The sequence below is a fragment of the Peromyscus californicus genome, unplaced genomic scaffold, assembly GCF_007827085.1.
Source record: "Peromyscus californicus insignis strain IS unplaced genomic scaffold, ASM782708v3 Scaffold_19__1_contigs__length_69161282, whole genome shotgun sequence".
Lineage (NCBI taxonomy): Eukaryota > Metazoa > Chordata > Mammalia > Rodentia > Cricetidae > Peromyscus > Peromyscus californicus.
Window position 1 is genome coordinate 936,598 of NW_026294491.1, and position 14,847 is coordinate 951,444.

Consider the following 14,847-nt stretch of genomic DNA (forward strand, 5'->3'; position numbering starts at 1 on the left):
ATGGGGGCTGCAGCTCAGAGTCCCACCCTCCTGCTGCTCTCAGTACTGCTGGCTCTGGCAAAGACCAAGACCCATAGTGGCGCTGGTGAGTGTGAGTCAGGAAGGAAAAGGCCTCTGCTGGGAGGAGCTAGGGAACCTGGCTAGGCAGCATCCCAAAAGCCCTTTCTCATCACCCATCCAGACTCTGCTGCTCTCTTCTCTATCTGCATTCCCAGCCCTGAACCTGAGCCCTTCTGGGGCAGCACACTTGTCCGGGGTCCAGGGAGGAGGGTCAGGGTCTCACTGCGCACTGCCCCCAGGCTCACACTCGCTGAAGTATTTAATAACCACGACCGGGTCTCGAAAGGATCTCCGAGATCGCCAAGTCTTCGCCCTTGGCTATGTAGACGACATGCAAATCCTGCGCTTCAAAAATGATGGGGCTACTAAGATGGAGCCGCGCGCGCCATGGACGAAGCAGATGGGGCGTAATTATTGGGAGATGGTGAGAAAAGGTATGGAGGATTATGCACACACGGCCCGAGAAAACCTGAGATTTGCAATCCGGATCTATAACCAGAGCGATGATGGTAAGTGACATATCCCCACGGACTGGACCGAGTCCATCATCTCCCCCCCCCCCTCCCGTCCCTCCTGGGTCCCAGGCCCTAGATTCGGTCCAAGGCTGCGGGGCCCGCAGAGACCCTGGGCCTGAGAAAGCATCGGACAAAGACGGGGTTTCTGGTTGAGTTTTGGTGGAAATTCTGTGGGTGGGTTGGGCCCTGATACCGGGCTGACTTTGGGGGCGGCCGCAGGCTCTCATACCTTCCAGTGTTTCCTTGGCTGCGACGTGGGTCCAGACCAACTCTTCCTGCGTGGGCACTATAGACATGCCTTTGATGGCCGTGATTATATCAGCCTGAACGAAGATCTGAGTTCTTGGACTGTGGCTGACAAGACAGCTCAGATCACCCAGCAACAGTGGGAGACAAAACACCTTGCAGAGAATTGGAAGATCTTCTTGGAGGGCCGGTGTGTTGCATCCCTACTCAGGCACCTGGAGTTTGGGAAGGAAACTCTGCAGCGCTCAGGTAAGAGGGGTTGAGAAGCAATTCCTCCTTCTGCACTCAGAGTAGGGCACAGGCCTCCAAGGAGAGAGGAAAATGGGACCAGTTGAAATACTACAGCTCTTACTTGTACCAGGAGGGAGAAGAGTGCTCCTGGTTTTCCTGACCCAACATCAGAGTGATTCTTCCAAGACTCACCCTTCTCTCAGGACAGTCTAGGGACTCTTGGGATGATAGGAAAGAAGATCCCTGAAATAACCAACAGCAGCCCTGTTCAGTCTGCAACCCATTATGAACCATGGCTTCCCAGAGGCTGAGTTCTCTACCCACACCCAATGTCTTTGGAGGTCTGACTCAAGGGATGATGAGTCGCTCATCCCTCCATCCAAGTCAGGACCAGAAATCTCTTTTTCATGGTGAGAAACTTAGGAATCTTCCTTTTCCAAGAAATAGATTATACTAGTGCCTGAGTGTAGACAGCTTGTGTGTGGTTTGCACCAACCCTCCCTCATCCCCTACATCTTGATTCTCTTGTGCATTGCAGGATATGCACATGAATACAGTTTAAGTCCCCAGAAAAATTATAAAATGCTTGAATTTTTCCAACTCTTCTCCTCAGACCCTCCAAAGGCACATGTAACCCATCACCCCAGACCTGAAGGTGGTGTCACTTTAAGGTGCTGGGCTCTCGGGTTCTACCCAGCTGAGATAACCCTGACCTGGGAGAGGGATGGGGAAGACCAGACCCAGGACATGGAGCTGGTGAACACCAGGCCTGGAGGCGATGGAACCTTCCAGAAGTGGGCAGCTGTGGTAGTACCTTCTGGAGAGGAGCAGAGATACACATGTACTGTGCAACATGAAGGGCTGCCTGAGCCCCTCATCCTGAGATGGGGTAAGAAGGGGTGTGAGCACAGATCCTGTTGTCAAGGAAAACAGGTGACCTTCTGGAGACCCTGAGTGGGATCAGTGCTGAGCTGGGGGTTAGGACCCCTCAACTCTACTCTCTCTTTCCAGAGCCACCTCCTTGGCCCACAATTGGAATGACTGTTGGTGTGGTTCTCCTTGGAGTTGTGGTCACTGGAGCTGTGGCTGCCATTGTGATGATGAGGAAGAAAAGTTCAGGTAGGGAAGGGATTGGTGTCTGAGGGTTTTCCATGAGTTGAAGCCCTAGAAGCTCATGTCCTGTTCTGTTACTATGAGACACACCTTTGTGTGAGTGCTTACCTAATCTGGGACTCAGTGAACTAGCAAGTTTTTTGTTTTGTTTTTGTTTTTGTATTTGTTTTTGTTTTTTTAAGACAAGGTGTTGTAGCTGGAGTTTTCCTGCCTGGCCCACAGTCAGGATAAATCTCTCTCACCTGCCAGTCCCACAGCCGCTCAGACCCGACCAAGTAAACACAGACACTTATATTGGTTACAAACTGTATGGCCGTGGCAGGCTTCTTGCTAACTGTTCTTACAGCTTAAATTAATCCATCTCCATTAATCTATGCCTTGCCACGTGGCTCGTGGCTTACTGGCATCTTCACATGCTGTTTCTCATCATGGCGGCTGGCAGTGTCTCTCTGACTCAGCCTTCCACTTCCCAGCTTTATTCTCCTCCTTGTCCCGCCTACACTTCCTGCCTAGCCAATGGCCAAACAGTGTTTTATTTATTGACTAATCAGCAACACATTTGCCATACAGAACATCCCACAGCAAGGTGTCTTTATATATCCCTGGCTGTCCTGGAACCCACTATGTAGACCAGGCTAGCCTCAAACTCAGAGTTCCACCTGCCTCTGCTTCCCAAATGCTAGGGTTAAAGATGTGTGCCACTATGCTCAGCTGTGCTATCACTTTTTAAAGCCTGGGCTATGGAGGTACTCTAGAGCATCATTACCCTGGATCTCTGTCAGTCTTTTTATTTCCCCCTATGTAACTCAGGTAACATTTCCAGGAATCTACATTCATCATTGTATTTCTACCTTTTACCACCTTGTCCCAGCTCTTGAACTCTCTTTACACATTAAGGGAACACCTAGTAAGTGTACAGAAAGGACACAGAGAGCAAGCAATGCAAGCCTTTAAGTGCGAGCCTTAAAAACTTTCTCCCAGAGTCCAAAGAAGGCTCTAAAACCAGCGAAGATAAACTCTATCTGAGGGTTATGGGATGAATCTACTCACAACATGCTCTTTCTTTCCATGTCTCTTTATTCTCTCATTCTTCTCTAAATCTACAGCTTCTCTCCAACTCTCATTCTTGGCTCCTCTCTTACCTGACTCCTTATATTTCTAACCAAGACTCCTTGCAATCCTGAGAAAAGTTTCAAAGCCCTCAAGGCCATAGCACATTCCTAGAATAGATGATAAGGAACAGAGCCATTGCCATAGTAATGCAAGGTTCCAAGGTCTCCAGACTAGAGGGAGGGGGCACAATGCCCAGTGCAACAAACTCTGAGACATAGCTTGTTATCAGAAGACTTGGCAAGTGAAGAATTGGCAGGCTTTTCTTGGCGTGTTTTCTGTTGGTAATCTTGGTAAGGTACCTGTGACTCTGACCTTGTGCATAACTGTAAAGTTTTAAACTTATGATCTATTTACAAAGGCTTTTAGTCTAGTTTGAACTTGCTCTGAAGTAAAAATGAGCTAAATGCATGCAGTTTGTGTTAGCCTGAGGTGAGATTGTTATTTTGTTAGTCTGAGTAAAAGGAACAAAGCAGGCTTTAAGTGTCTACAATCTTGTAGGACTATAGATCTGGCTACGAAGCATATCCTAGTATATTTTCTATATATCAAAATTATATAGTTAAATGAAAAGTCATTTTCCTGACCACTCACAGATATATGTGCCCATAAGATTGAGGTGTAATCATGAGATTACATATACACATTTTATGAAAATGCATGGCAATGGGGAAATATCATAGCTGTAATTGCACAAGAAATTACAGATGAAAACAACAGTATTCAGAGTCTGTAGCAGAATATTATTTTAACGTGTGTTACTTTTGTTTATGTTGCATTTGTTTAACTCTGTGAAGCTGTGTTACTGTGCCTGTGTAAAACACCTGATGGTCTAATAAAGAACTGGGCAATAGCAAGGCAGGAGAATGGATAAGCAGGGCTGGCAGGCAGAGAGAATATATAGAGGGAGAATCTGGAAAAGGAAGATAGAGAAGGAGCCAGAGAAGGGGACAACAGGGGCCAGCACCCAGCTACAAAACCAGCAAGATATGGAGTAAGAGTAAGACTTACAGAAGTAAGAGAACAGGAAAAACCCAGAGGCAAAAGTTAGATGGCATAATTTAAGATACGGAAAGGTAGCTAAAAACTAAGCCAAGCTAAGGCCAGGTATTCATAGGTAAGAATAAGCCTTCGTGTGTGATTTATTTGGGAGCTAGGTGGCGGCCTCCTGAAAAGAGTAAAAAACCCCAACAACAGTGTCAGTGGCCAGCAAGCCTTGCTGGACAGGTTAGTCCATAAGAGAACATTCCACTGGTGGATTGATATCTGAATTATCAATTGCTATAAACTGTGATGCATCGTGACCCACAATAGCTCATGACAATGGCCTCTGACAAGCAAGTCCCTCTGTCACTTTCCTAACATTCCTGCAGCTGGGCACCACATGGTAGTCCTCAGCTCCAACAGTTCAATGACCACATGCTGCACCTTGACTCAGACATGGTGATAAGGAATATCTGGAACTGCATAAAAAAATATGACTGGGATGACATTGGCACATCCAGTTCCCATGAGTGGCAGGAAATCTGTTCCACAGAGACCAGCTCCAGGGTGTCAGTGATTCCTGTGCTCAGTTGATCCTTGTGGGACTTGATGTTGATGGGCTTGTCAGTTCTGTTCCCAGCTTTGAAGCCTCATATTTGGTTCATGGCTTTTTCCAAAACAAAATAACCACCAACCCTCCAATATCACATAATAAATTCCTTTGTTTTTAAATGATAAGAATTTGGATTTAATTATTTATACCGAAAAGTAAGAAATCAGCCTAGGGAATTTTCAGATAGCAGCCAGTCAATTCAATGTAATTGCTTCATGTATTTTCTATCTGTATTTTCTGTCTGAAGCTACACCTCATGGGAAAGAAAACAATACAAATCTGTTAACATGACAATTAGGACTGATAATGTATATTCTCCTTTCTCTTTTTCAATTCCTCCACAAAATGGAATGCCCACATAACACCCTTTTCCATCATGGATGCTGTTCTCACCACTAACATCAGTGGCCATAAATCCTGTTCCAAAACACTCAGGACTCTTTCTAGATCCCTCATTTAGATTGCTCAGAATATATCCCATGACTCACACTTCATTTTTCTGTTTCTCTGTTAACAGCATCTCACACTGTGTCCCAGGCTGGCTTGGGAATCACTATGTAGCTGTGATGGTTAAACTTCATTGTCAACTTGAGTGGATTTAGAATCTCCTAGGAGATTCAGTTCTGGTCGCATCTGTAAGAGTGTTTTCAGAGATTAATTAAAGATGGAAGACCCACCCTGGGGCTCAAGGATAAAATGAAGAAGAGGAGAAAGCCAGATGAGAGATCCCTATGCTCTACTTCCTGAAGTTTGAGGAATCCCAGCCACATGCCCCTGCTGCCATTTATTCCATTACACCTTATGCTGAGATTGACTGAACCTTCTTAAATCATGAATCAGAATAAATCTTTCTTCCTTTAAGTTGTTTCTGCTGTGCATTTTGTCACAATGAAAAAAGTAATTAATAAAAATCTGTATGGGCTTTGAAATACCTGCAATCCTCTTTGCCTCTCCTGGAGTGTTAGAATTACATATATGAACCACCATACCTGGCAGCAGGAATTATTTATGTAACATGCCATAAGTGAGGCTGATGCATAGCCTATGAGCTCCTGTCTACATTCCTTGAAGTTCCATGATCTGAACAACAGCTGCCTCTGCACCACTTTGTTATAAATACAGAGACTCTTGTGTCTTCACAGATTTCCCAAGTCTTTGTTTTGTTTGTGAGGTTTTGCTTTGACTGTTTGTTGAAACAGTCTCACTATGTAGCCTTGACTGGCCTGGAACTAGCTGTACATGTAGACCAGGCTGGCCTTGAACTCAGAGAGGTCCTACGATAGGAGGCATCGTTCTCTGCCCAAAGTGCTGGAAGTAAAAGCCTTTGTCATCAAGCCCAACTTTTTTCTGAATCTTGCTGAGATGCCCAGAGGATTCCTGTGCACAGGAAAGTCTGGGACTGCCTGGTCTATGGGCCTTCTAGACACATGCCCGGAGGTGCACAGTCTGTGTTCTAGGTGTGTTCTCTAATGAGATCACTGAGCACTTGGGGGGGGGGGGCAGGATCAGTCCAATTCCAACAAGTCTCATCTGCAGGCTTATCTGTCCCCTGTCAATCTGGTTGATTTATGTTCATTTCCCTGTCTGCAAACAGAAAATCTATTCTGCTACTTGTACAGTCCTAAATTTTTGGTATAATCTTTACTTCATTTTGTAGTCCAGATTTAATTCAGTAGGAAATATTGTAATGTCCATGTTTTAAATGAATCCAAAATTCAATTTTTTGCACTGTTTTCTCTGCTCACACCTTAAGGAAAAGCATCCTGTGTCCCTTCCCTAAACTACTAAATGAATTTCCAATTGCTTCCTCTGTTGTCTTTCTTAATTCCCACAAATTCATCCAGTTCTCAACCAGGATGATCCTTTGTTTGTTTGTTTGTTTGTTTGTGAAACACACTCTATGGAGCTGAACTTGTAGTCTACTGTGTCTGCTTCCCAGTTCCTGGGCTTCCATGTGTGCACCACAACACCTGGCTCTTGGTTTTGTTGTCTTTGAATTATTTATATATTTTAGACATTAATCCTCTTTTAGATTATAACTGGTAAAGATTTTCTCCCATTCCTTAGATTATCTATTCACTCTCTAATTGTGGCTGGGTAGAAAGCTTTTCAATTTCATGCATTCCCATTTGTCAACTCTTGCTATTATTTCTTGACCATAAATCCTTCTCCAAAAGACCTGGTCTATGTATATATCTAAAGGGTTTTCCTCTAGCAGATTTCAGAGTTTCATATTATATTTAAAGTCTTTGAGATTTTTTCTACAGAATGAAAGATAGAGATATAGTTTTGTAGAAGATAGAGATCTTCTACACAAGGATATCAAGTTTTTCCAACAACATTTGTTGAATGAGTTTATCTTTTTTCATCAATGTATGTTTCAGGCATTGTGGCTGAAAATAAGATAGCTGTATGTAAGAATTTCTTTGGTATTGGAGGACCAAGGAAAGCAACAAAAATCACACCATGCAATAGACCTCACACAAAGGATTTATTGGGAGGGGGCAAAAGAGGCTGCTTCTGAGTGGGGATGTGTGAGAGAGAGAGGCAGGGAGGGAGGAGGAGAGGATGAGAGGGAGGGCTGATGGCTCCCACCTTATAGGGGGTATGGAGCATGAGCATATGAGACCATGGCACAGTGGAAATGTGTAATATTGTGATGACAGGGATGCTGGCCCTGGGTCCTTGAAGGCTGGGTGGGGGATGAGGGAGCACCTGGTTCTGGAATGTAGGTAGTTCTAACACTTTAGTTATAGATTACATCTGAGTCCTCTATTCTATTCCATTGGTCTGTGTATATTTCTGTGCCAGTACCATGCCTTTTTATTTCTTCTTTTTTAAAACCATGTCTCTGTAATAGAATTTGAGATCAGGATTTTAACGCATCTAGTATTGCTCTTCCTACTAAGAACTACTTTGGCTATTAGGAGTTTTTTTTTCTGCATCCATATAAATTTAGAATTTTTTCTAATTCTTTAAAGAATGTTATTGGGAAATGCACTTAATTTCTAGATTTATTTCAGGACTATAACCATATTTGCAATATTAATTTTGCCTATTCATGAGCATAGAGGGCCTTTCTATATCTTCTAGTGTTTTCTATTTCTTTTTTGTTTGTTTGGTTAGTTAGTTTTGGTTTTTGAGACAAGGTCTCACTATGTAAACAAGGCTGGCACCAAAGTTGCAGCAATCCTTCTGCCTGCTGAGTTTTGGATTACAGATGTAAGCCATCATGCCCAGCCTTAATTAATGTTTTAAACTTTATTGTAGATGTCTTTACCCCCTTATCTATATTCCTAGGTATTTAGTTGTTTTACTTCATTTTTGAAGCAATTATGTGTGGTGCTGTGGGATGTTCTGTATGGCAAATGTGTTGCTCTGATTGGTTAGTAAATAAAACACTGATTGGCCAGTAGTCAGGCAGGAAGAAGTATAGGCGGGACAAGGAGGAGAATAAAGCTGGGAAGTGGAAGGCTGAGTCAGAGACACTGCCAGCCGCCACCAGGACAAGCAGCATGTGAAGATGCCAGTAAGCCACAAGCCACGTGGCAAGGTATAGATTTATAGAAATGGATTAATTTAAGCTGTAAGAACAGTTAGCAAGAAGCCTGCCATGGCCATACAGTTTGTAAGCAATATAAGTCTCTGTGTTTACTTGGTTGGGTCTGAGCAGCTGTGGGACTGGTGGGTGAGAGAGATTTGTCCTGACTGTGGGCCAGGCAGGAAAACTCTACCTACTGTGTGGGATTGTTTTCCTGATATTTCTCAACATATTAGTTGTTGGTATTTTGAAAAGCTGCCGGCTTTTGTATGAGCTTTATATCCTGTTACTTTGCTGAAATTATGTTTGATATCAAGCATAGGATCATATCACTTACAACTAGAGGTCATTTAACTTTTTGCTTTATGTCTGGTTTCCCTTTTCTTTCTTTCTTCCTTTCTTCCTTTCTTTCTTCCTTTCTTTCTTTCTTTCTTTCTTTCTTTCTTTCTTTCTTCCTTTCTTTCTTTTGTTTTATTGCTCTTAAGACATCAAGAACTACATTAAATAGAAGTGGAGAAAATAGACAACATTTGTCTCATCAATTTTAGAGGAAATGTTGTTTTCCCTATTTAGTATAATGCTGGATATAATTTTCTTATTTATAGCAGTTATTATGTTGAAATACATGTATTTTATCCCTAGTTTCTTCAGGGTTCAAATTTATCATAAAAGATGGTGAACTTTGTCAAAGACCTTCTCTGCATTAAGGTGACCCTGTGATTTCTGTCCTTGCATCTATGTGCCATATCACATTTATTGACCGAATGTGTTGAGCCATACTTGTGTCATATCTGGAATGATGACAATTTGATCATGGTATATGACATTTTAATGTGCTGTTGACTTTTGCTTACAAGTATTGTATTGAAAATGTTCACATCCATGTTCATCAAAGAAATTGGCCTGTACTTGTCTGTTTTGTGTCTTTACTCAGTTTTGATATCAGGATAATGGTCGTCTTATAAAATGCTTTTGGTAGTATTGTTTCCCTTTCTGTTTTATGAGGTGATTTGAGATACATTGATGTTAGTTCGTCTTTAGATGTAGAGTTCAATGGTGAATCCACATGTTCTTGTATTTTTACATGGTTCTTATTTTTAGCGTTATCAGGTATAAAACTGCCCCAGAGCCATTGCTTACATTTATACTAGATTTGTAGAATGGTGGGAAATGAACACACTAATTCTCCATTAAAAAAAAAAAAACTCTACCTGTTTTTAAGACAGAGTTTCTAAATAGCCAGAAGTTCACCAATTGGACTGGTTTGCATGGCCCTGAGTTAGAGGAATCCACCTGCATCTATCTCTACAGTCCTGGGATTACAAGCTATGCCACAATAGGCTCTGGGAAATTGAGCTCCAGACGTCATGCTTGCAAGATAAGCACATTACCAAATTCCCAGCCCCATAGTAAACAACAGAGTCTCTCTATGTAGTTCTAGCTGTCGTACTATATAGACCAGGCTGCCCTTGAACTGACAGAAATCCTCTGCCTCTGCCTCCTGAGTGCTGGGATTAAAGGTGTGTGCCATCACAGCCAGCTTATAGTAAACAACTATTAACACACGTGTATTAGGTTACTTTAGGATTCATTTAATTTGGAAGTTTTGTCATTATCTTTTTTGAACTGAATTTCTAAGTCCTCTGCTTCTTGAATTCTCATTATGCTCTGTGCCTCCATCTCTCCTTTCCTCCCTTCCTTTCTCCCTTCCTTCTTTTCTCCCTCCCCTTCCTTCTTTCCTTCCTCTTCATTCCCTTCTTTCTTTCCTCAATTCCTTCTTTCCTTCCTTCATTCTTTTTGTGCATTTTTTTTTTTAGGGCTGGTTATTGAAACAAGGACTTTGCACATGCTCAGCATGCACACAATCACTGAACTATGTCACTAACTTGTTCTTTTCTACTTCCCTCCTTTTTGCTTTATTTATATTTCAGACAAGTTCTCATTACATAGCCCAGGCTGAGCTAGAGGCTACTATATAGCAAAGATTAGCCTTAAACTTGCAATCCTCTTGCCTCAGCCTCCTGGGGACTGGGATTACAGGTATGTGCCACCACACCAATTGTATTTACTACAATTATACTAATTATATTTACTTACAACTGAAGGTGACATTATGATAGCTAAAAGAAGAAAATTAGGAAGCCAGCTATACTGGTTCACATTGATAACCCCACCTACTATGGAGGCTGAAGTAGGGAGATTATAAACTTGAGGTCAGCTAGGTAAGTTAGTGAGACTCTCTCAAAAAGTAAAGAGTATTAAGGATGCGGCTCAGTGGTAGAGAGAGCACTTTCTGTCATGAACCAGGCCCTATATTTAATCCTCAGTATGAAGAAACCAAAAAGGAAGAATGCCCATAGATTTCTTATCAGGTAAGGGTGTTTGTTCTGAATGAAAGCCTGATGACCCCCTAACACACACACACACACACACACACACACACACACACACACACACACACACACACACACCAACGGGGGTGTGTTATCTTACATCTGTAATCCCCGAATTCCCATCGTGAGAAGAGAGATATACAGAAGACTCTCCTAGCAACTCATAAGTCAACTATCCTGGAGCAAACAGAATAGTGCAAACAAAAGGAGAGCCTGTCTTAACAATGTGGAAGGAGAGAAGTTGTTAGAAGACCTCTGAGGGAGGATACTCCCTTCACAGGAAGGAGCTAGCTCGAACATCTCCCTTGCCCTTGTATCCACAAGAGAGTACTTCAACCAGATACTGATTTTGAAACTTGTAGGAGACAGTATCTGAAGCTCTCTCTCCTAAGACAGTAACAGGCAAAAGGTGAAACTATGCACCCAAAAGAAAGAACACCCAAGTCTCTTGCTGAAAGATTTATACAAGTTTTTCAGTGACCTGGTACATTAGATTCTGAAGCACAGAATATAGAAACCTCATTTCTGCTCTGGTCAAGAATTGCTTCTTGATATAAATATATTTGTGCAGAACAGTGTAGTTGGCCGAGATGCTCCATGTCTAAGAATTATAAAGCTGCACAAGTCTTTGAAAATTACTCTGGGAAACAAATAGAAAGACAAAATTGGGCTGGAGAGATGGCTCAGTGGTTAAGAGCACTGGCTGTTCTTCCAGAGGTCCTGAGTTCAATTCCCAGCAACCACAGGGTAGCTCATAACCATTTGTAATGAGATCTGGTGCCCTCTTCTGGTCTGTAACTGTATACAAAATAAATAAATAATTTTTTTTTTTTTAAAAAAAAGAAAGACAAAATCCCTGAATCTTGTCTCATAGATAGATCTTTGCAGACACGAAAGCATAGATCTTTTATTTTTTGAGTTGTGGTGTTGTTGTTGTCCTTGTTATTTGTAACAGAGTCCAGTGTAGCCAGGCTTACTTGAACTCACTGTATATTCAAAGATGACCTTGTGTAGTCGCATTTTTCTGTCCCACTATCCAGCTCCCAAATAACTACACAATAACCTATTATTAATTATAAAAGATTGGCCAATAGCTTAGGCTTGTTCCTAACTAGCTCTTACAACTTAAACTAACCCATTTTCATTAATCTACTTTTTGTCTGTGGCTTTATTCCCTTTACTCTATACTGCCCATGCTGTTTCCTTTCCATCTAGCTGGTGATTCCCCAAGTCTCCCTCTTCTTCCCAGTATCCTCTCTGCCCCCAAATTCCTGCCTAGCTATTGGATGTTCAGCTTTTTATTAAATCAGAGTGGCAAATCTTCACAGTGTACAAAAAGATTATTCCATAACAACCTTGAACTCCTGATTCTCCTGCTTCTACTTTTTAAATGCATCTTAAAGATTTATTTACTTTTTATTTATGTGTATGTGTCTGTGTGTCTATGTGGGTATGTACACATCTCTGCAAGTGCCTTAATGGACAGATTCTTGGATCTTCAGATCCCCTAGAGATAGTTATGTGGCACTCAACATGAGTGTGGGAACAACACTCAGGTCCCCTGCAAGTGCTCTTAACTACTGGTTCATTTCTATAGGCCCTGCTTCCTCTTCTTGATGGTTGAGTGTGCACCACCACACCAAGTTTATGGGATGATGATCAAACCCAGATCTTCCATGTCAGGCAAGCACTTTGTTGAGTTACAATTCCTGCTCCAGTTTCTTACTGTATGTGCAGCTGACCTGAAACTCCCCATAGTCTTCCTGCCTATGGAAGATTAGAGGTGTGAGACACTATGCCTGGTACAAAAGCAAAACTCTAACCAAGAGTCTAATTCTCCTAATTGTGTGAACCACAGAGTTTGGTTTCTAATCTTTACAGGTGTCATAAAGTAGGTCAGTGGAAGAGTGACTGACTTGCCTTTAAATGAGAGGACATATCCCCTAAAGATCAGTAAATTCATGTGGGTTGAATATGCCTTGTGGGAAAACAATCTCAATTACACTCCAAGACTACTAACAGCCAAAGCAGATTAGGAACCGGAAGTTTTAATGACAGTGGTGTGACTTTTTCCACTTTCTGGTTAGAGAAATTATGACTATCTGTCTCTACTGACCCTATTTCTCTTCTTATGTGCCAGACTGACATGTAGCTAGTTAGATGTTAGGAGAACCTCTTCAATCGTAATCAGTAGTTTAGAAAATGGAGGATGGATGAAGAAGGAGAATGGGAAGAAGGAGGAGGAGAAAGAGGAGGACTGGAAGATATTGAAGAGGGGACTGGAGTGAAGGTGAAGAAGATGAAGGTGATGAAGACAGGAGAGGAGAGAAGGATGAAGGAGGAGGAAAATACAAAACATCACCAATTGATTCCAATCTTTAAAAAAAAGATTTCAAAAAAATGAAAACAAAAATGATTTCATTTTTATTTTCTCCAATCCCTGGGAGTGAGTTGTAGTTATTTCTCCCCTGGCCCTCTTGTGTTCACTTGCCTATATTTGAGATTCCTTTTTTTAACACCATGGATTTTCAACTTATTTTTTTTTAAGATTTATTTACTTATTATGTATACAGTGTTCTGCCTGCATGTATCCCTGCAAGCCAGAAGTGGGCACCAGACCTCATTACAGATGATTGTGAGCCACCATGTTGTTGAACTCAGGAACTTTGGAAGGGTAGCCAGTGCTCTTAACCTCTGAGACATCTCTCAAGTCCATCAATTTATTTTTTTGAAAATAGCTTGAGCAAAATAAAATGTGAAAAGAATCTCCACCTTTCTGTTCTAAGTTCATTTTTATCCCTTCTTGTCACAGACTGTGGAATCAATATCTGCACTGTGCTCTGTGGGGGGAAAGAAAATCCATCAACTCCTTTCACTATGCTGGATGCTGGAGGGTGCTCTGCCCCTGTAAATTACTGCATGGAATTCTAGCTTTTTTCCTACTTTCTGCATAGCGTGCTCCAAGATTACATTGTTGTTTCTATGTGAATATGAACAGTTAGCATTTACCAAAATGAATCTGTGTACTTTCTCTTGTTTAATAACAAAAAATTAAAGGAGGGCATAGAAGGTCAGCAAAGGGTGGAACTGAGATGTCTGGATGGGTTAAGTGGACATTTTGTGACAACATGGCTTCTCCTTCAGCATGTTTAAATGTGACGTTCAACAGCTATCCTTCCAGTTTAAGATGACACTTTTCAAATAAACTTCTCTCCTAATGATGACTTCAGCCCTGTTCCTCAATGGGAGACTCAGCAGAACTCATAGGGTTTTATTTGGAATTGACATTCTCCATTGTAATTTTTTCTTTTAACTGGAAAGGAAAGAAAAGATGCTCAGCTTTAAACATTAAAAGTGCACAGGTAGGCTGGAGAGATGGCTCAGAGGTTAAGAACAATCCTGTTTCATGTCGGTGTGATGGCCTATGCCTTTAATCCCAGAATTCAGGAGTCAGAGGCAGGTCTGCCTGGTGTACATAGTGAGTTCCAGGATAGCCAGGGCTGTTTCAAAAAACCACCCCCCTCATCAGGCCCAGTTAATATCCACCAGGCCTTTTCAGTTTCTGAATCACAATCAAATCTGTTTAATGTCACTGTGTAATGTAATAAGGAAGTGCTTCTGTTCAAAAACCTCAGACCAAACCTCAAAATTCCTACTTTATTCTTTAAAAAAATTTATATTTATTTTTATTTTTAGTCATGTGTTATTCTTTGTGTGGTTTTTGGACATGAATGCAGGTGCCCATGGAGTCTAAGGAGTTAGATCCCTGAAATGGGTTCCATATGGGTATGAGCCACCCAGTGTGGGGGCTGAGAACAGAACTCCAGGCTTTTGTAAAAGGAGCATGCACTCTTAACTATGGAGCCATCTCTTCAACCACATATTTCCTACTTTCTTTCCTTCATGGAAGTCTATCTAGATTCCAAACTCTCTAAGGAGAATGACATCTCACAGAAGTTTCACCACGCTCTAGGCTTCAGAAGTCAAGCAGCCCTTTGTCTCTCAGATCCATCCAGTGCATGTTTCATGCTGATTGGACCC

General features: G+C 41.9%; 1 protein-coding gene across 1 annotated transcript; it reads left to right on the forward strand.

Moving 5' to 3' along the window:
* Window positions 1-5,561, forward strand: LOC128114232 (putative HLA class I histocompatibility antigen, alpha chain H). The gene is made up of 6 exons (XM_052744066.1): window positions 1-79; window positions 300-569; window positions 795-1,070; window positions 1,666-1,941; window positions 2,064-2,171; window positions 5,390-5,561. The coding sequence occupies exons 1-6, from the start codon at window positions 1-3 to the stop codon at window positions 5,431-5,433; spliced, it is 1,053 nt and encodes a 350-aa protein (XP_052600026.1). The 3' UTR covers window positions 5,434-5,561.
* The last annotated feature ends 9,286 nt before the right edge of the window (window positions 5,562-14,847 follow it).

Excerpts from the sequence above, each read along its gene's own strand:
- LOC128114232 (XM_052744066.1), top strand. The coding sequence starts at position 1 with ATGGGGGCTGCAGCTCAGAGTCCCACCCTCCTGCTGCTCTCAGTACTG. Across the intron at positions 80-299 it reads AAAGACCAAGACCCATAGTG|GCTCACACTCGCTGAAGTAT; the intron begins GCGCTGGTGAGT and ends CACTGCCCCCAG. Across the intron at positions 2,172-5,389 it reads GATGAGGAAGAAAAGTTCAG|CATCTCACACTGTGTCCCAG; the intron begins GTAGGGAAGGGA and ends CTCTGTTAACAG.